Here is a 25,768-nt window from a genome sequence, read left to right as displayed (position 1 = left end):
TTTATAGTTTGATGACAAACCGCTCTAAGGCCCGAAGCATGGAAGACATGCAGGTCCCAGAGAGATGCTTACTGAGGTACAATCCCACACTGTAGAGCTGGATAAGGTTCAGGGGGTATTAGTCAGGGCTCGCTGAAGAATAGCGCTGATAGAATGAGTATGTACGTTAAAGTGGGATCTATTAGATTGGCTAACAGGATGTCCTCTGGGTAGTCAACAATGGCTGTCCACACCAGACTGACTCAAAATCCAGTGATGGAGACCTAAGAACTGTTGGTTTTGGTTAGTGTTTTTTATCAAACCAATAGAAAGCGAACTAGGACACAGCAGATCACTGAGCAAGATGACTCAGTGGGTAAAGGTGTTTGTCATTCAAACCCGAGTTTGAACCCTAGGACCCACATAGTGGAGAGTCCAGACTCCACTGAGCTGTCCTCAGACCTCCACATGCATGCTGGGACACATTCACCCATATACATCATACATGTATACACCACACACACACACACACATACACACACACAGACATGTCCCGTGTGTGTGTGTGTGTGTGTGTGTGTGTGTGTGTGTGTGTTGAATGCATGTGAGTGTGCAAGTACACACACTCATGGAGGCCAGAACAGGAAGCACGGTGTATGTCCCTAAAGCCATGCCTGTACTTCCCCCTGGGTGCTCTGGACTGAATCAGACCCTCAGATTTACAGAGCAATCACCCACACCACTGAGCCAGCCTCCCCGGGGCCGCCACATGTTCTTTCAGTACTTTTTCTAAGGCAGACTGTAGTGGGTAGCTGTTCCAGTTTTGACCTGGAAGTACTACCCCTAGTGAGGTAACTGCCATGCCTACCTGTGACCTGCCCCTGGGGCGGGGCCAAGACAGGAGCCCTGAAGACCTGAGATCCAGACATGCTGGCCCTCTTGGTTCCTCGTGATCCTGGATGCTGGATGGCAGACTGAGCAGAGTTCTCCAGAGAACCCCACTGGACTGCACCTCACCTCTTCCAGATCCTGTAACCAACCTTTTACTGGCTGTAAGTTACCCCAAAATAAACCTCTACATGGAGTTGCCTTGTTAATCCCCACAATAGCAGACAGTTCACATTTCTGTAATGATTTCCAACTCGAGATGGTCAGGGCCCTGAAGAAATTAGTCTGCCAGTGAAGAACAAAGGCTTGCAAGTGACTGGCTCATTTTCCAAGCTCCCCATTGCTGTTCCTGTCAGAACTGCCGGACAAGGCACTGTGGGCGCCATGCCTTATTAGACAGCAGGTCAAGGTTTCAGTGTAGTCTTCCAGCTTCTCTCCTTCGCCTGGAGCTCCTCCTGTCTTCACACAGACTTCATTCTATGTACCTGCACTCAGATTTCCTCCCTGACTCCCTACCAGGGAGTCTCTGTGTGGCCATGATGGCTTCAACCTTGCAATCCTGCGTCACGGGATTACAGGCATCTCATCCCTATTCAGGTTTCCCTTCCTTGAAAGGAAAGCGGACATGCTGGATTAAGATCCCCCTTCATGACGTGCGTCACCTTCATGACGTGCGTCACCATGCCAGGCTGTAATGCCATCATTTATGGAAAGGTCATATTAAGACTATCTTTGCCGGGTGGTGGTGGTGGTGGTGGTGCACACCTTTAATCCCAGCACTCTGGAGGCAGAGGCAGGTAGATTTCTGTGAGTTCGAGGCTAACCTGGTCTATAGAGTGAGATCCAGGACAGGTACCAAAACTAGACAAAGAAAGAAACCCTGTCTTGGGGGTGAAAAAAAAAGGATTAAACTTTGGGGCTGGAGAGAGATGGTTCAGTGCTTAAGAACACTGGATGTTCTTCCAGAGAACCCAGGTTCAATTCCCAGTGCCCATATGGCAGCTCACAACTGTCTGTAACTCCAGTTCCAGGAGATCTGACACCCTCACACCAATGCACATAAAATAAAATTAAATAAGTTTTTTTTTTTTTTTTTTTTTTTTTTTAAAAGACTATCTTTGGGGCCAGGCAGTGGTGGTGCACGCCTTTAATCCCAGCACTTGGGAGGCTGAGGCAGGAGGATCTTTCTGAGTTCAAGGCGAGTCTGATCTGCATACCAAGTTGCAGGCAAGCTAGTGATACATAGTGAGACCCTGTCTGTATCAATCAATCAATCAATCAATCAATCAAACAAACAAACAAACAAAAACAAATATCTTTGGAATTAGAAAGATGTAGTTCAGCACTTCTTGCTCCTCAGGAGGACTAGGTTCAGTTCCCAGCACCCATTTGGGAATCTTAAAATTCCTGTCATGCTAGCCTTAGAGGCTCTAACACCTTCTGGCTTCTTTGGGTACCTGCACACCAATGGCACGCACACGCTGCAGCACACCCACGGCACACACACACTGCAGCACACCCATGGCACACACACGCTGCAGCACACCCACGGCACACACACGCTGCGGCACACCCATGGCACACACATGCTGTGGCACACCCACGGCACACACACGCTGCGGCACACCCATGGCACACACATGCTGTGGCACACGGACACATAAATGAAAACAATTCCGAATGTTTTAAAAAGTATCTTTGTATGTACATGCTGGTGGAACAGTTTCAGGGTCTACTTCATTTCCACCCTCCTTGGAGACTTCTTTTTCTTTCTGCATCCAGAAATTCTGAGAAGGAATTCATTAGTTATTAGTGTAATATAAAAATCATGTTTCTTGTTGAGGCTGTATTCCCCACATGGCTACCTGTGTCAGTCTGTTCTGGAAGTCTCTATTCTATTTTCTATCATTTTAGAATCCATTTGTGACCTAGAGGTAAGTATTTTTGTTTTAAGCTCCAGATTATTAAGGTGTTGATTATCAAGGTAGTTTACAAATTGATGGCTATTTTTCTGCCTACGTAGAAACACCAAATTTACATGACCATGTCCTTGAGGATTCCGAAGGCCGGAGAAGGAGACCAGGGTAGCCTGTCACTTAGCAGTGTGGCCGTTTAAAAACTACACTGTCTGGGTAAATACAGACAGAAACACGAAAGAGTCTCAGTGTGGAATAAGTTACTCTTTGGTATAGACACAGAAGCGTTCCTTATCTCTGTGTGTGTATGTATATATGTGGGGGGAGAGAGAGAATATGTTGAGTGTGTGTGTGTAGATGTGGGAGAGAGAAAATGTTGAAGAGTGTGTGTGTGTGTGTGTAGGTGGAGTGTGTGTGTGTGTGTGTGTGTAGTGTGTGTGTGTATATGTGCAGTGTGTGTATGTGTAGTGTGTGTGTAGGTGGAGTGTGTGTGTAGGTGGAGTGTGTGTGTATATGTGCAGTGTGTGTGTATGTGTAGTGTGTGTGTAGGTGGAGTGTGTGTATGTGGAGTGTGTGTGTGTGTATGTGGAGTGTGTGTATGTGTATGTGTGTGTATGTGTTTGGGTGCACGTACTATGTACTACATGAGGTCAGGTAGCATTCTCGGGACGACCATCCACCTCCTCTGACACAGAGCTCAGCAGTCAGGCCACACTGGCTGGCCAGTGAACCCAGGGATCCCTCCGTCTCTGCCTGCCCAGGGCTGGCATTACAGGTGTGCACAGCTGACGGCATTGCTGTGCCCAGCTTTGTACTCGGGGTACAGGGCTCAAACGTGGGTTTTCAGGCTTGCAAAGCATGCACTCTGTCAACACAGATCTCTCCTCAGCCCTGCAATAGAGCATTAACCTGTTACCGTCGGAACTATGTGATGGTCGGTGTGCTTTGCTGGGGATTGATGCTAGAGCCTTCTGTGTGCCAGGCAAGTGCTGTCACTGAGCTGTGACCCCAGCTCCAGGATGACTCGATGTAAGAAAGAAATTATAAATGTGTTACTGTTATTGATTGATTGATTGATTGTATTATCTCAGTTCCCCCAAGAGCTGTGCCTCAGCCATACTAGGAAGGGTTGGATTTCCAGCCCGTCATTATTTTCCTCTCTTAAAATTAATTTTTCAGGTTAGCATTCAAAGTATGGATTTTATCATGGCATCTTCATACATATATGTCTTTATACTTTGTTCTCACTTGCTTACCCTCTCAGTTCTTAGACATTGTCTTAACAAGTTAGTATTACAAGAAGATACCAGTATACACCCACCAAAGAACTGGGCACGGTGGCATAGTGATGAGGAAGCTGAGGCAGGAGGATCATTTGAGGCCAGCTTGGACAACATTAAGAAAACCTTGATTCAAAACTAAAACCCCTGACAAAATGTGGCAGAGCAGGTAGGTGCACACACAGTGTACTCCAGGAAACCCTGGCAGCTTCCCATAAGACTAAACACATGCTGGGAGTGGGGGCGTACACCTTTAATTCCAGCATTTGGAGGCAGAAGCAGGCAGATCTCTGTGAGTTCAAGGCCAGTCTAGAGAGTGAATTCCAGGACAGCCAGGGCTACATAGTGAGACCCTGTCTGGAACAGAACAATAACAAAAAGGCTAAACATACACCTACTCCAACCCATTAACTCCTCTTCTAAGTATTTACCCAAGAGAAACGAAAACACATCTAAGATGACTCATGAATGTTCACAGCAGCTTTAGTCCTCTCAGGGAAAACTTGGACACAGCTCATATGTCCATCATGAGAATGAACCAGCTATGTAGTAATAAAGGAAAAACTATTCTGCAATGAAAAGAGCGTGTTATTAATATGCATAACATGAGTAAATCTCCAAAACACTGTGCCGAATGGAAAGAACCTTACATAGAAGAATACATGTATTTATAAAACGTTTAGAAAGACACAGTAACCAATCTACAGTGGAGAAAAGGAGGACAGAGAGAGACTGGGAGGTGAGAACTGACTGGAAAGGAGCCTGGTGGTCAGCGTTCTGGTAGGGATTTGAGGTACACAGATACATGCATTTATTAATATTCCATGAATAGACATAAAATTTGTGCATTCTGTAATATAGATTTTAGTACAACCTGTAAATAAATACTGAATTCTAGTTAATGACATGCTCATTGAGGTATTTAGAAGGAAGTATACTGACATCAGTAAGTCACTTTAATGTGCATGAAAAATAAGGCATATTGAGTCAATCAATGGATGGAGAGCATAGTGTTAATGGCAGACTCTAAGCACTGGGTATATGAATTTCAATGGAAAAGTATGTAGTGAGTCTTTCTCTGTCCCACCAGCCAGTTCCCAAATAATAACACGGAGACTTCTTATTAATTATGAAAGCTTGGCCTTTAGCTCAGGCTTGTCCCATTAGCTCTTACAACTTTAACTAACCCATATCTTTTAATCTATGTTCTTTTATGTGGCTCAGTTACCTTTACTCTGCACTGCCCATCCTGCTTCCTCTGCATCTGACTGGCAACTCCACCTTTCTTCTTCCCAGAATTCTCTCTGCCCGGAAGTCCCTCCTATACCTCCTGCCTAGCTATTGGCCATTCAACTTTTTATTACACCAATCACAGGAACACATCTTCAGTGTACAAATATTTCAGAACAATAGTATTTTACATTTTGTGTAATTTGAAATTTTCCCCAATGGACTAATGATTAATGGAAACATCATTGACAGCAGCCCCTCGGTTACTGCATGAAGGGAAGTACAATCGCCTGCGGAACCCACGTCGTTTGCTCAATGTGTTTCTAGTAGGAGGTAGGTTTTCCCAGTGTAAGGGATGTTGTTGAGGCTCCTCTGTTCATTACACTGTTTGGTTTATATCAATGGGAAGTTAGCTTGATGTCAACTCATTGTTTAAAATTCCTTTAGCCTTGGGAAGTCTTAAATGGGAGAAATTTGCCAAGCACGGTGGTATAACTCTAGAGTCAGAGACAGGAGGATCTCTGTGAGTTCGAGGCCAGTCTGATCTATATAGTGAGTTCCAGGACAGCCAGAGCTATGTAGAGAACCTGTCTCACCTCCTCACCTAAGTCAACAACAACAGCAACAAAAGACCCACAGAAGAACAGGGTAAACATTCACTTTTTTTTTCAATGGCCAAAGTTCTTTCTCTGACCTCTGTTCCTAGAATACACTTGAGGGGTCTACCATGACTTAAAAGCCAGGTATCTGAAAGAATGGAATTTCTATGTAAACTATACTGTTAAAATAAATTAGGAAAATAAAGCACAACTTTCCCTCCTCAGAGACTTATTTAAATTTTAGTGAATGCACATATGCTGTTCAAACTAGAGAGAAGGACTCTGCAATCTGCTCCAGACTTTGCCTGGTGCCCGTGAAGAATTCAGAGAACAAGAGGAAGCTGAAAGGCAGTTATAAATACACCAGACATTAGCTGACTTGATGTCAACTCTCCAAATCACTCAGCTGTTACAAACTTACATTTAACCAGCGTCTCTAAACCCCATCCAGAGTGCATGCAGTGACAGGTCCCGGCTCACGGATTTCAGTGGCATGGCATGGGAACTCTCTGGACGACAGCGCTCACACATCCACGTTCTTTCTGGAAGTACTTCCTTCCCTGGCTCCATACCTTCCCAGCAGCACATAAACTCGGAAGTGAACCAACCCCATAACTGTCCCCCGACCTCCACACACTCCCCGTCCCCACAAATAAATACATAATATAAGGGAACACTCATTCTAAGTGAAGATGCACTGGGGTCTCTTCAGCGAGTACTGTGCTGAGCACAGGCACTGGGCAGCGCTTTCCAAAGCAGATGAACGTGCAGTGTGGAGACACAGAGGTGACGGAGGTTAGTGTAAAAGGAAAAGACGCACCTCAAAAGAGGATGCAGGAGCCAGGAAGAGAACAGCCGTCAGAGCAGACAGCACCCTGTAAGTAGGAGGGTGCCATGTACAGACACCCGGGGAAGAAACTACAGCATGGTGCTGTCTGCAGGCCTTGAGGGAACAGACCTGAGCACACAGGAGCCAGCAGGAGGAAGATCACATGGGGACACTCTGGGAAAGAGGACACAGGCTGTTCAGTTCAGTCTGCTTTGGGGAGGAAGGTGACGGGATTTCCTGTGATCTGTGATCTTGTACTTACCTTGTACTACTGTTAGTTTAGTCTTGGGTGACCTTGTAGCAGCTAATTAGAACTCACAGAAAACCTGGGATACTGTAGGTTTCCCTTGAATGTCAACCTGGTCAGTGCGAGCAAAAAATAGTTGCTGAGATTGTGCGGACAGGCAGAGCAGGGAGACTTCTGCTGTGAACCCCAACCCCGGGGCAGCAGGAGAGAGGCATTAGTTAGATCTCCACAAGAGCATGAGAGAGCCAGTGCTGTGTGGGCATCACCAAATGACTCCGGGTGGTATTCCCAGGGGCTGCCCGACAAAGGAGAACACCCACAGAAGAAATCAGCCCATTAACGCCACACAGTCCACTCAGAAAAAGAATATTGTCAGGTAGAGGGTTTGCCTTCTTTATTTTTAGTTGAATGTGCTATTTTAGACTTAAAATCCTTATGATTAAAGGAGATGGGGGTGATCAGGAATCAGCATTGCTCACCATCACCCGGGCAGACACATGCTGAGGAAACAGCACCCACCGCCATGGTCCTGTGGGCTAACTGATGGAAACGTCCCACCTTCCAGAATTTCTGTTACCTTAGGAGGGCTCTGCCTGGCCTGCCGAAACACAGCTGTGGGCGCTGTGATGTGCAGACGCCCACACTGCCGATGTCAGGAAGGATGTACTTTTAAACCTCTAATTTACCTAATAATGTCTTTGGTGATCTGTGTAGGTTTGGCATTGTAATCAAAGTGCTTCCTGGCTTGGTCTATTCAGTTTGCAGCCTTAAAATGTATACTGTCCTGCTATGCATGATACTAGCAAATCGATTGAGAAGAGCTCCGCCCTTGATATCTGAAAAGGAAGCAAATTTATTGTTTCTATGGTGTGTTCATCTATTTATACCGAGACAGCACCCAGTGCTCACAGAGCCAGCTCCACCCCCTTTCCTTATCACTAATGTAAAGCACACTGACGAGAGGCCACAGGTGGAGACCGAATAATAAACTCTTGGAAATATTTATAAGAGGGAGGAGGATGGGTTGTTGTTTAAAATACAAAGCTCTTTGCTGGGCATGGTGGCGCACACCTTTAATCCCAGCACTCAGGAGGCAGAGGCAGGCGGATCTTTGTGAATTCAAGACCAGCTTGGTCTACATTGTGAGTTCCATGACAGATAGGGCTACACAGAGAAAACCTGCCTCAAAAACAAAACAAAAAAATAATAGAAGCTCCATAGTACTAGGTAACAGTATTGTTCCATATGAAGTTTATGGCATAGATGCTACACAAAGTCCAAAGAAGTCTGTCCTAACTAATGGAGACACTGTCAAGACCGATGGACTAATGGGAATGCATGTTCATTTATTTATTGAGTCAGACCTTGGCTGTCCTGGAACTCCATATGTAGACCAGCTTAGTCTGAAACTCAGAGATCCACCTGGCTCTGCTGCCTGGGTGCTGGGATCAAAGATGTGTGCTACTACGCCCAGCACATCCAGATTTAAGAATATACTTGCTACATACAGCAGAATATCCTTACATACCTATAGAAATAATATTTGGGGTTGGTGTCTTGCCTTGGTACCCAGACCATCTTAACTAGTGTGTAGACTCCAGAGACCCTGCTGTCTGCCTTCAGAGCTGTGAGTACAGTTATGTACACCGGTGCACCATGACTTTATACTTCTCAGCTGCCTTTGAAATGAAAACCAGTTCTTACTCGGAATAGAATTACAGAGGTGACATTTTAGGCCTGGAAGAGTTTGGAGTTATCCCATTTTCTTACTTTTCCAGTGGAGGAAACAGCAGCCTGGGGCTTGGCGAGATCTCCTGAGGCCCCTGCAGGAATGAGCCTTCCTAGGTTCTCCTATTTCTGCTATCACCTCCTGTCTCCAACAAGTCAGCTCCACAGCATTTCAGGGAGGAGCTGGGAGGGAGGAGCTGGGAGGTCTGCAGTCTCTCCATGTGTAACTAAGTACGTTTGGGCGCCAGAGTCATTACGGACTCAGTTCATCTGTCCATTCTCTCTCTCTCTAATCCAGCACCAGGTCTTGTATGTGCTATGCGATGCTGTTCTCCCAGGCCTGTCTCTGCTTTGTTTATTTTCATAGCAACATAGAGAAATCAATTTTTACAATGTCAGTGATTTCTGAGTGTATGAAGTATCTACCAAGTCTAGAGGTCTCAAGAAACGAACATGCTCGGTACTAAAATTTCACTTTCTTGCTACTCTGCCAAACCTAACTCCTTCCCTCCTCCTGTGTTTAGGAGCAAACCGAGGGCCTTGTGCATAAACATGCATTCTATTGCCAAGCTCAGCTCAGCCCTGCTTCTGATAATATCCGGTGGTTCCCATGATGATTTAATATGCGTCCTTCTAAAATACTGCCCCAGACACTGTAAAACAAATTTGTATAAACATTGAAAGGTGCTTAACTACTAAAGGTCATTAGGATGCAACTGTACTTTGTAATTACATTTTTTCCCACCACATTGTACGTGATAGCACGCCTTTAATCCCAGCACTCTGAAGGCAGAGATAGGCAGATCTCTGTGCTTCTAGGCCAGCCTGATGCCCACGGGAGTTCCAGGCCAGCAAGGGCCACATAGTGAGACAGTGTTTCAAAAGAAAAAAGGAAGGAAGGAAGGAAGGAAGGAAGGAAGGAAGGAAGAAGGAAGGAAGGAAGGAAGGAAGGAAGGAAGGAAGGAAGGAAGGAAGGAAGGAAGGAAGGAAGGAAGGAAGGAAGGACATCTCCAGACATGTCTGCGGGCAGGTGTCTTTTTTCTTTTTTTTGAGGTGGTGGGGACCCAGACCTTATACAGTCTGAGCACATTCTCTACCATGAGCAACACTCAGTGAGGAACACTCAGTGAGCAACACTCAGTCCTTCTTTTTGAAGCAGAATTGAAGGCAAGATTGACCTCTCCAAATAAATACTTGGAAGCTAGACAATGCTGCTGGCCAGTGTGAGCACTAAGAAAGGACAGCCAGGGTGGTTCATGGCCATGTCTTTCGGGGGTTGCATGTGTTTGAGAAATATTTACCTTAAAGGGGAAACCTGTGGTGGTTTTTGTTTGTTTGTTTGTTTTGTTTTATTTTTTTTTGTTTCTGTTTTTTTTTTTTTACAGAGCTCAGTTTCTGATGTTAATGGGGCTGACCTTTTAGCTTTATAATGTATAGCACTGAAAAAATAAGTATATATAAAATCTCAAGTATATATTCATTGATATAAGTAGCTTTAATGAAGTAGAATGTTTTCCTTCTTGTAACTAAACATAAGTGGACCTCTAATGATTTTTCAGTGTTGTTCAAAAAATGTCTATGTTTATATAATATATGACTTAGAAACAAAATAGACAAGAGACTATTTCTATCTATGAATATGTAAAATCTGTCCTTTGGTGTTTGAAATAAAAAAGGAAGTAACAAACCCCCGTGTAGAAAACACTTCTTTTTGTACACAGGGTCTAAATTGCTTGGAAGTAGGAATGGAAAGTATTTCAAAGAATCCATCTTATGGCTTTATCTATCTATCTATCTATCTATCTATCTATCTATCTATCTATCTATCTATCTATCTATCTATCTACATCAAACAAGTAAAGCTGCACTTTTTTATTGTTTGAGGACCCTAAGATTCATCTGACTTTAGAGGATCTAGGCCACCCGAAGGCCAGCACTGCCACAGTCAAGTCACACCAAGTGACAGCAGTGCTTCCGAGAGAGCAGCATTTGACTCCATTCATTTATGTACTTAAAGTGTGGCAGTGTTTGTCTGTGGACTGTGTGCATGCCTGGGGCCTACAGAGGCCAGAAGAGGACATTGGAACCCCTGGAATGGCGATTACAGACAGCAGCTAGCTGCTTATGGATGCTAGGACTTGAACCCAGGTCATCTGAGGAGCAGCCAGGGCTTCTGCTGCTGACCCGTCTTTCAAGCCCACACCAGCTCTCTAGGTCTCCGTCCACACTGCTGGTATTGGCTGTCTCCTGCTATTTGCTACGCTCTCTACCTCTGCCAAACTTCAACATCTTCTAAGCATTTTAAGAAAAATTATGGAGGTTGGGGATTTAGCTCAGTGGTAGAGTGCTTGCCTAGCAAGCACAAGGCCCTGGGTTCGGTCCTCAGCTCTGGAAAAAAAAAAAAAAAAAAAAAAAAAAAAGAAAAAGAAAAAGAAAAAGAAAAAGAAGAATTATGAAGGAAAGCAGTTTCTGTGTTATTATCATGTTAGTCACTTGGTAATTCTCTTCCAATGACAAGCACTGGTGACAAGTTTGCATCTGAGGTGTATCAAGTATCCTCTGATGTGACCACACTTAAGACATTTGCAATTCTGATTTCTCAGAAACAGTTTCTTTCAATTCAGTCAAAACCCTAAGAAATGACTCATGCGGGTGATTCCATGTTCTGACGTGCAGACAGAGCTGACGGAGGTGATGTTTGAGATCTCACTTGAGTGAGCCAATCTTCTTCCCTACTTCGCTGAAAATATTTTCAGTCTGTCTGACAAAAAGTTAAAAAAGTACATTAACTGTAACTAACAATGTACTGCAAATGACACATTAATGAGATTAGTGGTGCGTGCCTCGTTCTCTCAAGTTGTCACAGCCTTTACCTTTGATGAGACTCGACTGATGGCTTCATTACACAAAAGGGAATATTGTCTTGTGGAACTCTCGGGAGCTGGATCACAGGGAAGTTCTCAGATCATTTTAAAATGTGGCTTTTGAACCAAAAGAACCCATTAGATCAGAGTGAAAGCGGGAAAGATGTGAAGACGATCCGTGTGGGTACCAAGAACCTTTGACTCCTCACGAGGAGGTCAATAACGTCGACGCAATGAAGGAGATGATATTCAGATAGCATTGGTAAGGAGCAGCAGCTGTGAAAGGTGACCTTCCGGCACACCTGAACACCACTAAGCCCAACTGCAGTGCTTGCCCACCATGTGTGGAGCCCAAGGCCACACCCAGAACTACAACCGGAACAAAGCAGAGCGGAGACAAGCTGGCTACAACTAGGCGTGGTGGTCCGGCCCTGAAACCCCAGCTGCGCACGAAGCTCGCAAGTTTGCGGCCTGTTTGGGCAGTGCCGTGAGACCTCACGTCAAAATAAAAATTAAGGTCAGCAAGACTAGTGCTTCTCAGCCTTCTTAACGCTGCGACCCTTTAACACAGTTCCTCATGTTGTGGTGACCCACAACCATAAAATTATTTTTGTTGCTATTTCATAACTGTAATCTTGCTACTGTTATGAATTATAATATGCGACACTAGGGAGTCATGAGCCACAGGTTGAGAACCACCGGCCTGGGGGTTAAAGGTGCTTGCAACCAAACTTGACAACCTGGGTTCCATTCCCAGGACCCACATAGTAGAAGGGGAGAATCACCTCCTGCACTTGTCCTCCGACCTCCATGGGTGCACCATGACACTTGCATACCCCACCCCCACCGAATAGATGAATGAATGAACAATTGTAATTTTTTTTTAATGAAAAAGGGCTAGAGGGCACAGTTCGGGTGAGAGGACACTTGCTTAACAAGCAAGAGGCCCTAGGTCACTGCCCAATGCTGTTAAAACAGGCAAACAGGTCACAACTGCAGTGACTTCATATTACTCATTAAGGATCATAATCTGCAATTTAAAAAAGTACCGGTGAGAGCTTGGACAGTATCTGCATGTATGAGGACTTGACGTCAACTCAGAACCCATGCTGAAAAGCACGTGTGTTGGCATGTGCCTGTAATCTTAGTGTTGGAGCCATGGAGACAGACAGAGCCCCAGGGTTCTCTCGCCAATCAGTCCAGCCAAAACAATGACCCAGACTCCAAGGAGGAGACTGTCTAAAAAAAGTAAGTGGACAGCCATCCTGAGAAAGAACACACTGTGCAGACGTGTATGTGCAACACACACACACACACACACACACACACACACACACACACACACACTGATAGAGAGGTGCTAAGGAATGAGAAAGGAACCTTGAAAACTTAGCTTCCCTCAGGGGTCTGGAGTGTAAGCCCTGCAATTCCATGTTTCTGAGCCAGGTCTCTGGCCTCACCTGACCTAATAAGAACTGCACCAGCTCCAAGATGTTCCACACAGGCAGGCATCCGGCTCTCAGACTATAACACGTGTCCTAGATTCTGAACCCAAATACTCTCACCCACATCTCTTCCTTTCCACTGGTCTACAACATTTATTCTTTCTTGGACAACTTAAGAGTCCAAGGTCCATCATCATAACCACACCCTTAAAAAGATATGCAGTTCCCATGTCTTTTCTTCACTTTACTGTGCCCCCCAGTAAAACCCCAAATCTTGGCAAACAAGGAGTCTTTACTGCACACGCACTAGTGCGGGACCATGGATGGGAATAACTCCGTACGCACTGAGGGCATCTCGAATGTCACCAGTCACTTAGCGCTGTCTACCTTCTCCAGGGATCGGTTAGAAACGAAGATTCTCAGGCCTCAGCCAGGCCTGCTGAGTTAGAACCTTGGTGGGAGGGTCCACGACGATTTAACCAGATCCTTAGGTGATTCTCCTGCAGGTTCTGAAAGCTGGTCTAGCTTCACACTTCATTGAGAAACCTCCTTCGGGTTTACAGTTCCTGTTCATATACATCTGAAGAAGAGGTGCCTGGCACAGGCCCCTGTGAGGGTGCTTAGTCACACTGCTAGATGGGATCGCCCTCACTTCCCTAACAGCAAATAGAAGAACCCACCTGCACGTATGCCAGTTGCTTGCCAGCCCGCCCGCTCCTTCCCTCTTCTCCCCCCCCCACCCCATTTCTTGAGACAGGGTTTCTCTGTGTAACCTTGGCTGTCCCACTCTGGAGACCAGGCTGGCCTTGAACTCAGAGATCTGCCTGCCTCTGCCTCTCAAGTGCTGGGATTAGAGATGTGCACCACCGCCCGGTTCCTTCCTTTGTCCATCCTAGGCACTGCTCTTCATCCTGTCAAAGGCTGGGATTTCCATGTATAGACTGAACTTCATCCTGGAAGTACCACTTCTGGCTCCACAGATTTACTTAATATAGGCTTTTCATATGACTACATTTCTATAATATGTGGTCTGTAGTACGGCCTTCGGCTACCATATTTTCAAGGTTCATCTACACTGTTGTGTGTATAAGTGCTTTGCTCCTTTTAATGGTTAAAAGATATTCCACTCAGAGGTTCTGGAGAGATGGCTCGGCAGCCTAAGAGCGCCTGGGTGTGATTCCCAGCTCCCATAGGGCAGCTCACAACCATCTGCAACTCCAGTTCCAGGGGATCTGATGCCCTCTTCTGACCTCTACTGTACCAGGCACACACATGGTACAGATATACATGCTGGCAAAGCACCCCTACTCATAAAAGGATATTAAAAAAGTATTGTTCTCTGTATCTGCTGCATTTTATTTTTGCTGTGATGCACATCCATACACAAGCCTTTGTGTGGATGTGTGCTTTCATTTCTAAGGCATATACCTAGGATAAGAAATGCCGAGCCATAGTAACAACTTTATATTGAATTTCAGGGTGCTGCCAAAGCAACCGTATCATTCTGTACCCACTCAGCAATATACAGAGCCCCGGGGTCCGATGGCACACTAATGCTTTCTGTCACCCTTCTCTTCTAGGGGAGAGAGGAGCAGCTAGGGATTGAACTCGGTCTGTGCACACTAGGCAAGCATTCTACCCGCCCCCACGCAATTCATTTTGAATTGGTGTTTTTTTTTTTTTTTTGAATTGGTGTTTTTATATATGAGGATCAAACTTAATTTTTTCCCCGTCCCATCTTTTCAGATGGTTTCCCTCCCATTAAGTCATCTTGGCACCCGTCACTGAAGACTTTGCTTACATGCTATTAGTTAAGGATTCCTTTTTCTCCCCATTTGACCCCTGACAGTCTTTCCCTCCTACAATCAATCAACTCCCTCGACTCTCCTCTTAAGTTCCTCTATCTTTTCAACCTTCTTTGGGGGTGGGGGAGGGCGGGGGTTGTTACTTGTTTTGAGACAGGGTCTCACTGTGTAGCCCTGGCTGGCCTGGAACTCCCTCTGTAGGTCAGGTTGGACTGACTCACAGACCGCCTGCCTCTGCCTCTGGAGTACTGGGATTATTCGCTACCACGCCTGGCTCTTTTTAGTCTCTATAGGTTCCTATCTTCTAGCAAGCTTTAAAAATACCGAGTTTTCAGTTACAGTGGTTACAGTGTAAAAATACCGAGTTACAGTTACAGTGGTCTAACAAATTATGACAAAACTCAGTGGCATAATAAAGTCATTTATTATACTATAGTTTCTTTTGCTCAGGATTTCAGATGGGCACAGTGGAGTTCCCATCTCTGTTCTATGACATCTGAAGCCTCAGGCGGAGCTCTGTGCACTTACACGTCAGGTAGCTGATGATGGCTGCTAGCTGTGGGCAGGGGCCTCAGTTCATATCCATGTGACCCTGTACATGCCGTTTCTCCAAGTTGGCTGGTTTGGGCTTCCTCACAGTATGGCTTCTGTGTTCCAAGAACGAGCAATCTAGGAGAGAGAGGAAGAAAGCAAGAAGCCAGGAGAGCCAAAGAGCCTACTTTTGCCCTAAAAGAGAAAGAAAAAAGAAAAATCGTCCCCAAGTCTTGGCACATGTAAAGGAAGAGTAACAAACTTTATGTGAAATGACAAGGTTCTAAAATAGCGTGGGGCCTGCAGCTAGGACTCCATGGCAAAGCACTTGAGTAGCATGCCCGAGGCCCCGGGTTAGAGCCATGCATGCAAATACAAAATGTGGGATGAGAAACACCGCTGTGGCCTGCTACACAGAAACAGTCTGCCACAGCCTTCTGATCACAGTTCACCACATGCACACAGGCCCCACTTCCCCCCCGCCACAGTGTCTCCCCAAAACTCATTCACAGTGGCGTCAGGCTCAGGCTTGAAAGTCAAGACCTCTCTATGTGCTAGTGAGAGGCCATGATACAGTGCCTCGTCTACAACTGCACTTAACCTGGAAACTGGCACTAACAAGGCAAATACTCCTGCCCCACTTTCCACAGCATATAAAACGGCACAGAGCAGCCTTCCCGCTCCAGAGGAGAAAGCCGTTGTCTCGATTCTCCCTCTGTGATTACAACTCTAAAGAACATCTGCATGTTTGTGATTCCTGACTTCTAACATCTGAGCACCTCTCTGAAAATCCAGTTAATCACTGCATAGCTTTATGAACTATCTCGTCACTGTTTCCAGCTTAACTCTTGTTTTCTACATTAACTCACATCCTCAAACCTCTTGTCCTGGCTCCTGTCCTCCACGGAGCTGCTCACAGACTCAGGGACTCCCTCCCAGTCCTCCAGCCATTCACTCACCTCGACACAACTGTCAGAAAGTTCTCCAAAATATACCCTTCTCCTCCTCTCCCTCCTCCTGCCCCTCCTCCTCCTGCTCTTCCTCCTCTGTCCTTCCTCCTTCTCTGTCCTTCCTCCTTCTCTGTCCCTCCTCCTGCCCCTCTTCCTCCTCTGTCCCTCCTCCTCCTCTGTCCCTCCTCCTGTCCCTCTTCCTCCTCTGTCCCTCCTCCTGCCCCTCCTCCTCCTCTGTCCCTCCTCCTGCCCCTCCTCCTCCTCTGTCCCTCCTCCTGCCCCTCTTCCTCCTCTGTCCCTCCTCCTGCCCCTCTTCCTCCTCTGTCCCTCCTCCTGCCCCTCTTCCTCCTCTGTCCCTCCTCCTGCTCTTCCTCCTCTGCCCCTCCTCCCCCTCCTCCTGCCCCTCCTCCCCCTCCTGCCCCTCCTCCCCCTCCTCCCGCTCTTCCTCCTCTGTCCCCCCCCCCCCCCCCCCCGGCTTCTCATGCTTACTCCTGGTCCCCCACTTCCTCCTCTCTCCCATGGATTTTCACAATGTACTTACTTACCTTCTTTCTTTCTTGCTACATTCTGATTTCCTTTGGCACAGCAAATCGAGGGAATATTTTAGTTCATATCTCACGGTGGTACTTCCCTGCTCAAAGTTTTCTGTGACTTCCCCCACGCTCTTATAGCCTGTGCCATGCTAGTCTGAAGTGGTTCATCCCGCCTTTCCACTGACTCCTAACTCAGTCTTTGGCATGGCTGGCCACCCAGTCTAGGGAGGCACCACTATAGACAGGGTCACCTCACTGTTCCTTTCACAAACCTTATCCCTTTCCAGTTGAATCCTTCCAGTTGACTTGCTTACTACCTGTCTACCTAGCCGGATGGTGACTTCTTCAGGGATTAGCCTGTGATGTCCACCACTACCTATCCAGTGCCTAGCAGGGAGTCTGTCAGATAACATGCACGCAGTCATTTACTGGATGTGACGGGAGGATTCTGGGACAAAACACCGCAGCACGTGTGGTGGCATGTTAAAGCATCCCTTCCGAGTTCTTACTGAGGGTAGCCTTGTGTTCTCTTTCAGTAACTGCCCTTCCTTTCTGGCTGCTGCCTTAGCCAGGGCCACCTCAGATGAAGTCCTCCAGAGTGACCTTTCTGCTCACTATATCCCGAAGGAGACGGAGGGCACAGAAGGGACTGTGGGTAAGCACCTTTCTCCATTACTTGTTTAACTCACTACACTGTCTCGTGGGTGGTGCCCTACAGGAAATATCTGGGGCATATTAAATTCAATCGCATACACCCACTGGTGACTACACAGTGTTAGCCAGGAGTTGTTTCTTAAAAATCAATAAAAAGAGGCAAGAAGGAAAAAAATCCAAGTACATATCTAAGTAAAGTAGGACATGGAAAGTACTGGAAACAAGAAATTGACATTGATGTCTAGATAGACGGTAGACTCGAGAAATAAGAACACACACCAAAAAGTTGGCTCAGTAGCATGGACCTGTAGCTCCAGATACTTAGGAGGCCCGGGTGGGAAGGTCACTTGAGTTTAGGTGTTCTAGACTGGCTTAGGCAAGGACCTTGTCTTAATTAAAAAAAAAAAAAGTTTGATGCACAATAAAGTAAGAGGATGAGAAAACCAGAGTTTGAGGAAAAGCTGTTTAAAATGTCTGTTTAACCAGGGCTGCATCGCCCCAATGCACCTATCTATTCTAAGAGGTTTAGCTTATCTTGAATACAGGTAAAAGCATACGAAAGTTTTAAATAGTTATAACAAAACTCATCAATCTTGTGAAGCTTTGTATCTACTAAAACATGGAGCTCTGACAGATACATAATGTTATTTGTCTGCATTGATTATTGTGTATCTTTGCTGATAGCTCAACATTCACACCCACACTCACCCCTGGCACCAGCAGAATTGAGCCCGAGGCCTTGGACATGATGCTCTACTGAGTCACACACACAAACGCATACACGCATGCAGGCACGCATGCAGGCAGTTTTGAAAGGGTCTTGCTGAACTGCCCAGGCTCTTCTCCAACCTCAGCACCCCAAGCAGCTGGGTTACAGGCATGTGCTGCCACATCGGCCAGCTCCAGTTAATGGGCTGGGCTTACACACACTTGAAAGCAGTTAAAAAACTATTTTTATAAAATCAGAGCATTACCACCCCACCATGCACTTCTGGTTTTGGTGCAGGGGATGTAACCTGAGGTATCTTAAATGGTTAAGTATGTTTTCTACCAACAATGTAACAGCCCTAGCTCACTACTCCAATTTTTTTTTTTTTTTTTTTTTTTTTGGTTTTCCGAGACAGGGTTTTTCTGTGTAGCTTTGCACCTGTCCTGGATCTCGCTCTGTAGACCAGGCTGGCCTCGAACTCACAAAGATCCACCTGCCTCTGCCTCCTAAGTGCTGGGATTAAAGGCGTGCGCCACCACCGCCCAGTAACTACTCCAAAATATTAAGGGTAATATTTTATTGGTATTTATTAGCTTTGAGATAAGGTCTCCACTGTGTACCTTAGGCTGGCCTTCAACTCACGACCCTGCTTCAGTCTCCTGCTGTAGTCTCCTGAGTGCTGGGATCCCTCACAGCGTGTGTTACCTGCCCAGCCCATCTGTTCTACTCAAAGCATTTGCCCATCAACATGGCACATCGGGAACAAAGCGTTTGCTATAAATAGAAAGGCAGTCCAGAGACTGTGCGGCATCCCCTTCTTCCTGTCTCTCTCTCGACTGTGACAGAAAACTGTCAAGGAGGGAACTGCGCCTTGCTTTTTTTTTTCCCCTGAGAATTACTGATTCACCTGGAACCAAGCTGTCCCGGAGCCACACTGAATAGAATTCCTTCTACAAAGCACAGTCTTTCCTCTGAAGCTGATGCACGGAGTGAAACCCTTGTAATGAAGGGATGAGAGCTGCAGCCCTGCCTCCGTGCAGCGGGGGGAGGGGTGACTCAGCCCCAGCTCGGCACAGTGACATTAGCGACTGACGAGTCATTTACAGCTGTGAGGAGGCGGACTGCTACTTGGATGGTTTTCACTTTTTCACGCCCCTTATTTTGTCTTATTTCTCCACCTCAAGTGGCTATTATTTATATCCTAGTGTTCTGTGGCACTCCCGCTGGAGACTCAGGACCACAGTACTGCTCCCCAGGCTGGCTCTGGAGAACTGTCTGCGCCCCACAGGTGACAAAAGTCCCACGGAAGGATTTTTTTTTAAATGATGTCACTGGTCACACTGTTTGAATTGTTTTCTGGGTGATCACTTAGAAATGTCTCCATGTGGCTGGGAAGTGGTGGTGCACGCCTTTAATCCCAGCACTTGAGAGGCAGAGCCAGGTAGACCTCTGTAAGTTCGAGGCCAGCCTGGGCTACAGAGAAATGTCTCCATGCTGTTGAGATTCTCAACTATCAGCAAATCCCTTATCCGGTGAACACAAATCACTGTGTGAACTGCATAAGGGTCTAGAGCAGTGGTTCTCAACCTTCCTAATGCTGTGACCCTTTAGTACAGTTCCTCATTTTGGGGTGACCCCCAACCATAAAATGATTTCATTGCTACTTCATGACTGTTAACTCTGCTACCGTTATGAACCATAGGAATCTGTTTTCCAGGTCTCAGGTGACCCCGTGAAAGGGTCGTTCAACCCTTGAGAACTCTGCTGGGATACTGCTGGCCCACACATTACAGTGGGGGAAGCATACTGGGTAGAGCCTATAGCATGCGCAGTGAGGTCCCCACTGAAGGGCCTTTTAAAACCTCTTCTGGGTTGTTTCAAAAAATCCTTTTTTTTTTTTTTTAAAAGAAAATTTTTATTCATTTTAATACCAATCACAGATCCCCCTCTTCCCTCCTCCTGGTCCTCCACCCCCCCCCAACCCACCCCCCATTCCCTCCTACAAGAAGGTGAGGCCTCCCATGGGGAGTCAGCAGAGCCTGGTACATTCAGTAAAGGCAGGTTCAAGCCCCTCCCCCTGCCTCAAGGCTGTGAGAGGTGTCCCACCATAGGTAGTAGGCTCCAAAAAGCCAGCTCATGCACCACAGATGGATGCTGATCCTACTGCCAGGGGCCCCTTGAGCAGATCAAGCTACATCACTGTCTGCTTATGCAGAGGGCCTAGTCCAGTCCCGTGGAGGCTCCACAGCTGTTGATCTTAAGTTCATGAGTTTGAGGGGAGGGATTTGATGCAGATATCCCATTAAGGGCTAAGTATTTCAAGTTCTCTTTCTCTGCATGATGTCTAGTTGTGGGTCTCTTTTTTGTTCCTATCTACGGCAGGAGGATACTTCTCTGATGATGATGAACAAGGCACTAATCATGCAAAGGGCCTAAGTCCAGTCCCATGGAGGCTCCACAGCCATTAATCCAACTTTCATGAGTTCCCTCCAGTTTGGTCTGGTTGTCCCTGCATGTTTCCCCAGCATGATCCTGATGTACTTGCTCTTCTCTCTCTTTGGACTCCTGGAGCTCTGTCTAGTGACTGGCTGTGGATCTCTGCATCTGCTTCCATCAGCCATTGGAGAAAAGTTCTGTGATGACAGTTAGGGTATTCACGGTCTGATCTCTGTGGCAAGCCAGCTCAGTTCAGGCACTGTCTCCACTATTGCTAGTGGCCCAGGCTGGGGTCATCCTCGGGGATTCCTGGCAACTTCCCTAGTGCGGGGTTTTCTCTGTACCCATGAGGTCTCTCTCTATCATGGTATCTCTTCCATTGCAATTTTTTTTTTAGTTTCATGTATATTAGTATTTTGTCTGCATGTACTTCTCTACACCATGTGCTTACAGTACCCATGGAGGCCAGAAGAAGGTGTTAGATCCCCTAGAAATGGAGTAGAGACGGTTGTGAGCTGCCTATGGGTGCTGGGAATTTAACCTGGGTCCCCTAGAAGAGCAGCCAGTGCTCCTAACCACTGAGCCATTCTTCCAGCCCCTTAAAAATGTTTTTTTGTTTTTTGTTTTTTGGTTTTTTTTTTGGCTTTTTGAGACAGGATTTCATTTAGCTCAGGCTGGCCCCAAACTTACTCTGTGGTAGAGGCTGGCCTTGGTCCTGATCCTCCTTATTCTACCTCTTTAGTGGTAGATTACAGTCTTGGGCCTCCATGCCTGGCTAAATTACATCTTTCAAAATTAATGGTAAAGGGCTGGGAAGGTGGTCCATTCAGGAACATGCAAGCCTGAGGACCTGAGTTCAGAACCCCAACTCTGTAAAAGCTCGGCATGGCCTGCCTCTGTAAGTCTACGTTGGGCAAATGGAGACAGGGAACTCCTGGAGCTCACTGGCTCTCTGTAAGCTCCAGATCCAGAGAGACCTGTCTCAAACAGCAACGTGGCACACAACAGAAGATTCTTGACACTGACCTCTGACCCCCACACTACACACGGACATGTATGTATACATGCAACACACCACACACAAAAATAAAATAAAAATTAATAAAATTAACAGTAACAGAAAGGAAGACTAGCCTTCTGATACTACAGTATACTTTATGGTCAAAGTAATTTCTCACTGTGGAAGAACAGGAGGACACCAGTGAAGGACAGACAGACAAGGACTATGTAGATGTGCTAAGCTTTAGCGATTCATCTAACTGAGCCTCTGCTGTATGCTAGGTGTGGTACCATGCTTTTTCAAGACAATTACAATAGTCTATCTGCTTTAATAAAATTTACCTTTGTGAAATATTCTGGAGACATGGAATATCCAATAAATGCCATCAGTACTGTCTGTTGATACAAAACGTGGTTCAAGAGTTATGCTAGGGGCTGGAGAGGTGGTTTAGTGGTTAAGTGTGTACTGCTTTTGCAGACAACTTGAATTCAACCCACAGCACCCATATCAGGGGGCTCACAGATATCTCGAACTCCAGCTCTGGGGATCTAAGAACTCTGGTCTCAGTGCTCACATGCATATAACCCCAACCCAGATACATAATTAAAAATAAATCTTAAAAAATAAGTTACGGGCTGGAGAGATGGCTCAGAGGATAAGAGCACTGACTGCTCTTCCAGAGGTCCTGAGTTCAATTCCCAGCAACTACATGGTGGCTCACAACCATCTGTAATGAGATCTGGTGCCCTCTTCTGGCCTGCAGGCATACATGCTGTATACATAATAAATAAATCTTTTTAAAAAGGAGAGAGAGAGAAAAGATAAGTTACAATAGCTGTGAACAAAGTGAAATACGACCACAGGGAGTGAGTGCCAGGGAGACAGGGGGAGACTGTTGGCTATTCGGCCTTAGAGAAGCTGGGTAGGGTGCCACAGCCCTGGAATCCCAGCACTTAGGAAGCAGAGGTAAGAGGATCAGCTCAAATCTGAGCCCAGCCTGGTCTACATAGGGAGTTCCAGGCCAGCTTGGGCTATAGAAGCTCTGGACAAGAGGGGCTGCGTGGGCCATACTCAGTCATCCAACCTTTGAAAGACAAACAATTTTACACTTTAAGAACATTTATTATTTTATGTGTATGAGTGTTTTGCCTGCACATGAACGCCATTCGTGCCTGGTACCCTTACAGACCAGAAGAGGGAATTTGAACCTTTGGAACTGGAGTTTCAGATGGTTGTGAGCCGACATGTGGGTGCTGGGACCCAAACCTGGATCCTCTCCAAGAGCAGTATTTCTTAACTGCTGACCTATCTTTTATCTTTTATTTTACATATGAATGTCATGCTTGTTTGTGTCTGCTGCCCAGAGGCTGGAGGGCACTGAAGCCTTGTAACTGAATTCGGCTCCTCTGGAAGAGCAGCCAGTGCTCTCAGCCATGGAGCCATCTCTCCAGCCCGACATTTACGTTTCATTAGCTCCCATACTGAACAGTGTGGGTGTACGTGACAGTAACATATTAACCAAAGGATAATCAACACTTATATCATCAGCGGGGATTCTGAGAACATGTCAGTCATTTCCCCCAGTCCCGATCCCCTTGAAGTTTCCAGGTGGATCTCTGTAAGTTCAAAAGTTCAGGGCCAGCCTGGTCTACAGAGTGAGTTCCAGGACAGCCAGAGCTACACAGAGAAACCCTGTCTCAAAAAAACCCAAACAAACAAAAAAAGCAAACATTTGGAGTTGCTTAAAGCAAAAGAAATATTTGGCTGTTTGTTGGCTTGTTCATTTCTTGTATATAACTCCTCAGGGAATATTTGCTCTTTGAACTTCATTTCTCTTTCAAATATATCCTTGTTTTTCAATAATGTACAATTGGGAAGGGGATGCTGGGTACAGTGATGCCTGCCCATAAATTAGAGCACCGGAGAGCCTGGAAGCGGGCTGTGCTAGCGAGCCTGTCCCAGAACAAACAAGCAAACAAACAGAAAAATGTTCAAGGGCTCAAAGCCTTCAACCACGACTGCTGTATATTAATAATAAAGAAAAACAGAATCAAATCTTTGAGACTAGCTCTCTGAATATAATCATGAAAAAAGTGGAGCTGGAGGATCCCAGTGCTCAGGAGGCAAATGAGTGAGGCCAGGTCAGCCTGGGAACAGAGGGAGACCCCGTGCAGAAGAGGGGTGGGGGAGTCTGCGCTGGATGTGGCAATCTGCAACTTGGAAAGCTAACCCCAGCGCTTGGGAGTCTACAGCAGGAGGATCCTGAGTTTGAGGCTAGCCTGGGCTCTATAGGAGGATTTTGTCTCATAAAGATGCACTGTGTGCACAGTGCTCCTGACATGTATGGCCCCGAGTTCTGTCCCCAACCCTACAAAACAAAGGGAAATGCTATAAGAATTCTGCATGAGAGGAGAAACGGAGTCAGACTCAAGGCTAAAGCATGGCTGGAAATAAGGAAATGGAGTCCGAGTTCCTTCTATGCTGCGGGAACACACAGTCTCTCTTTGGGATTTCTGTTCTAGGCTAGAGGAAGCAGCTGGAGCCATTGCCCGTCTACCACACACTTCCTCAGGCTGCCAAGCTGTGTCTGGCTTAGTAAAGCAACTTTCTGGAGTATTTTTTCAAGCTGAGACACAGAAGGAACATCTAAAGTACTGACAACCTGATCTCTTGGTTGCGTAGCTACAGACTGAGTGGACAACAGCTTGAATAGATGGTAACCTGCCTGTCAAATTCAAGGCCAAGGCCAGTTTGAGCTACACAGCAGGACTCGGACTAAATAAATAAATTAAATTAAAATAAATCCTGTCATGGTGGCGCACGACTTTAATCCCAGGACTCTGGAGGTAGAGGCAGACCATCTCTGTGAGTTCTAGGACAGCCTGGTCTACAGAATGAGATCCAGGACAGCCAAAGCTACATAATGAGACCCTAATAATAATATTTTAAAAAACCAAAATAGTACACTTAGGCAAAGACTTCTATATACACACAGATAGAATTCAGGTTGTTCCCCCAAATAAGCAAACTTTTAACATATTAGTTACCCTATTGGCTAAACTACTGCCTAAAAATTTGAATAATAAATATTTCAAAGAAAATATATAACTCAGTTCCCAATGATGGTCCCTTGGTTATAGTAGAGAGAAAATCTAGGAGATCAGGAAAAGGAAGCGAGAGAGAGAGAGAGAGAGAGAGAGAGAGAGAGAGAGAGAGAGAAAGAGAGAGCGTGAGCCAGCAGTCTGCCTCCTGTTTTCATGTGCCTTTCTGGTTCCAGTCTTCCTTCTGAGCCTAGAAGGCTTGACTCCATGTGATAACCGTAGCAGCCATCCACAGGGAAGGGTGCTCTGGCCTAGAGGGCCGAGGGCTGGAGATGTCGCTGTGAGCAAGCCTGGTCTGACTGGGGTCTTCTCCGGCCACAGAGGGTGATCTTGGCGGCAGCTGAGGGACGCAGAAGCAGTGCTCCTTTCCCTTGAGCTGAGGAGCACATGACCAGGGGGACTCCTTCTGTCCTTCCCAAGCATGTCACGTGGCTCTTCATTAGGAGTCTGTTTCCTCCACAGAGATCGAGACAGTGAAACTGGCCCGCTCTGTCTTCAGCAAACTACACGAGATGTGCTGCAGCTGGGTGAAGGACTTCCCTCTGCGCAGGCGGCCTCAGATTTATTATGAAACGTCAATCCATGCCATCAAAAACATGCGAAGGAAAATGGAGGACAAACACGTCTGCATCCCTGACTTTAACATGCTCTTCAACTTAGAGGTAAAGGGCATTCGGAGTGGGTGGGACATGGTCCTCCAGAAAAGGACTGCTGTCCTGTCACTCATAGGCTGGAGGAAGGCTGACCGCATTAGAAAACAGAACTGTTGTGTTATTTTGAATAAGTTCAAATCATTCTAAATTGGGAACATTGTTATTTTTAATAGGTTCACATGGTTCAAAATTGGGAGAGTAAAAATCTCTTCTGGACAGCCAGTTCCTATCCAGGAAAGCAAGGGAAGTTACCAGTTTCTTTGGAAGCTTCTAGGGCTATTTTATTACCAACCAAAGAAAACCATTATATCGAAATAAGGCTTTTTGAAAAGGAGAATATTTCTGTAGTGAAGTCAAGTGACTTAGTGAATTCTTAGAATACCATGTTGTT

The 25,768-nt window shown here is 46.1% G+C and overlaps 2 protein-coding genes across 6 annotated transcripts in view; one reads left to right on the top strand and one right to left on the bottom strand.

The window, feature by feature from the left end:
* Ppm1e (protein phosphatase, Mg2+/Mn2+ dependent 1E) overlaps nucleotides 1-25,768 on the top strand; it is a 139,843-nt gene that overhangs the window by 96,586 nt on the left and 17,489 nt on the right. For both annotated transcript variants that reach the window (XM_006983206.4, XM_076577630.1), the window contains exons 2-3: nucleotides 17,361-17,479; nucleotides 25,187-25,386. In XM_006983206.4, the coding sequence (XP_006983268.1) occupies nucleotides 17,361-17,479; nucleotides 25,187-25,386 (319 nt within the window). The remainder of the gene's footprint in view (nucleotides 1-17,360; nucleotides 17,480-25,186; nucleotides 25,387-25,768) is intronic.
* Nucleotides 15,212-25,768, bottom strand: part of Trim37 (tripartite motif containing 37) — a 136,512-nt gene continuing 125,955 nt past the window's right edge. For 2 of the 4 annotated variants that reach the window (XM_006983207.4, XM_042282544.2), the window contains exon 25: nucleotides 15,212-15,479. In XM_006983207.4, coding sequence (XP_006983269.1) covers nucleotides 15,335-15,479 — 145 coding nt within the window. In that variant the 3' untranslated portion in view covers nucleotides 15,212-15,334. Of the gene's footprint in view, nucleotides 15,537-25,768 lie in introns of all 4 variants that reach the window. The other 2 variants (XM_042282543.2, XM_042282549.2) reach the window with 1 other exon arrangement.

This window comes from Peromyscus maniculatus, chromosome 8 (assembly GCF_049852395.1).
Source record: "Peromyscus maniculatus bairdii isolate BWxNUB_F1_BW_parent chromosome 8, HU_Pman_BW_mat_3.1, whole genome shotgun sequence".
NCBI classification, from domain to species: domain Eukaryota; kingdom Metazoa; phylum Chordata; class Mammalia; order Rodentia; family Cricetidae; genus Peromyscus; species Peromyscus maniculatus.
Note: the sequence above shows the minus strand (reverse complement) of the source record. Positions and strands in the feature narration are given on the sequence as shown.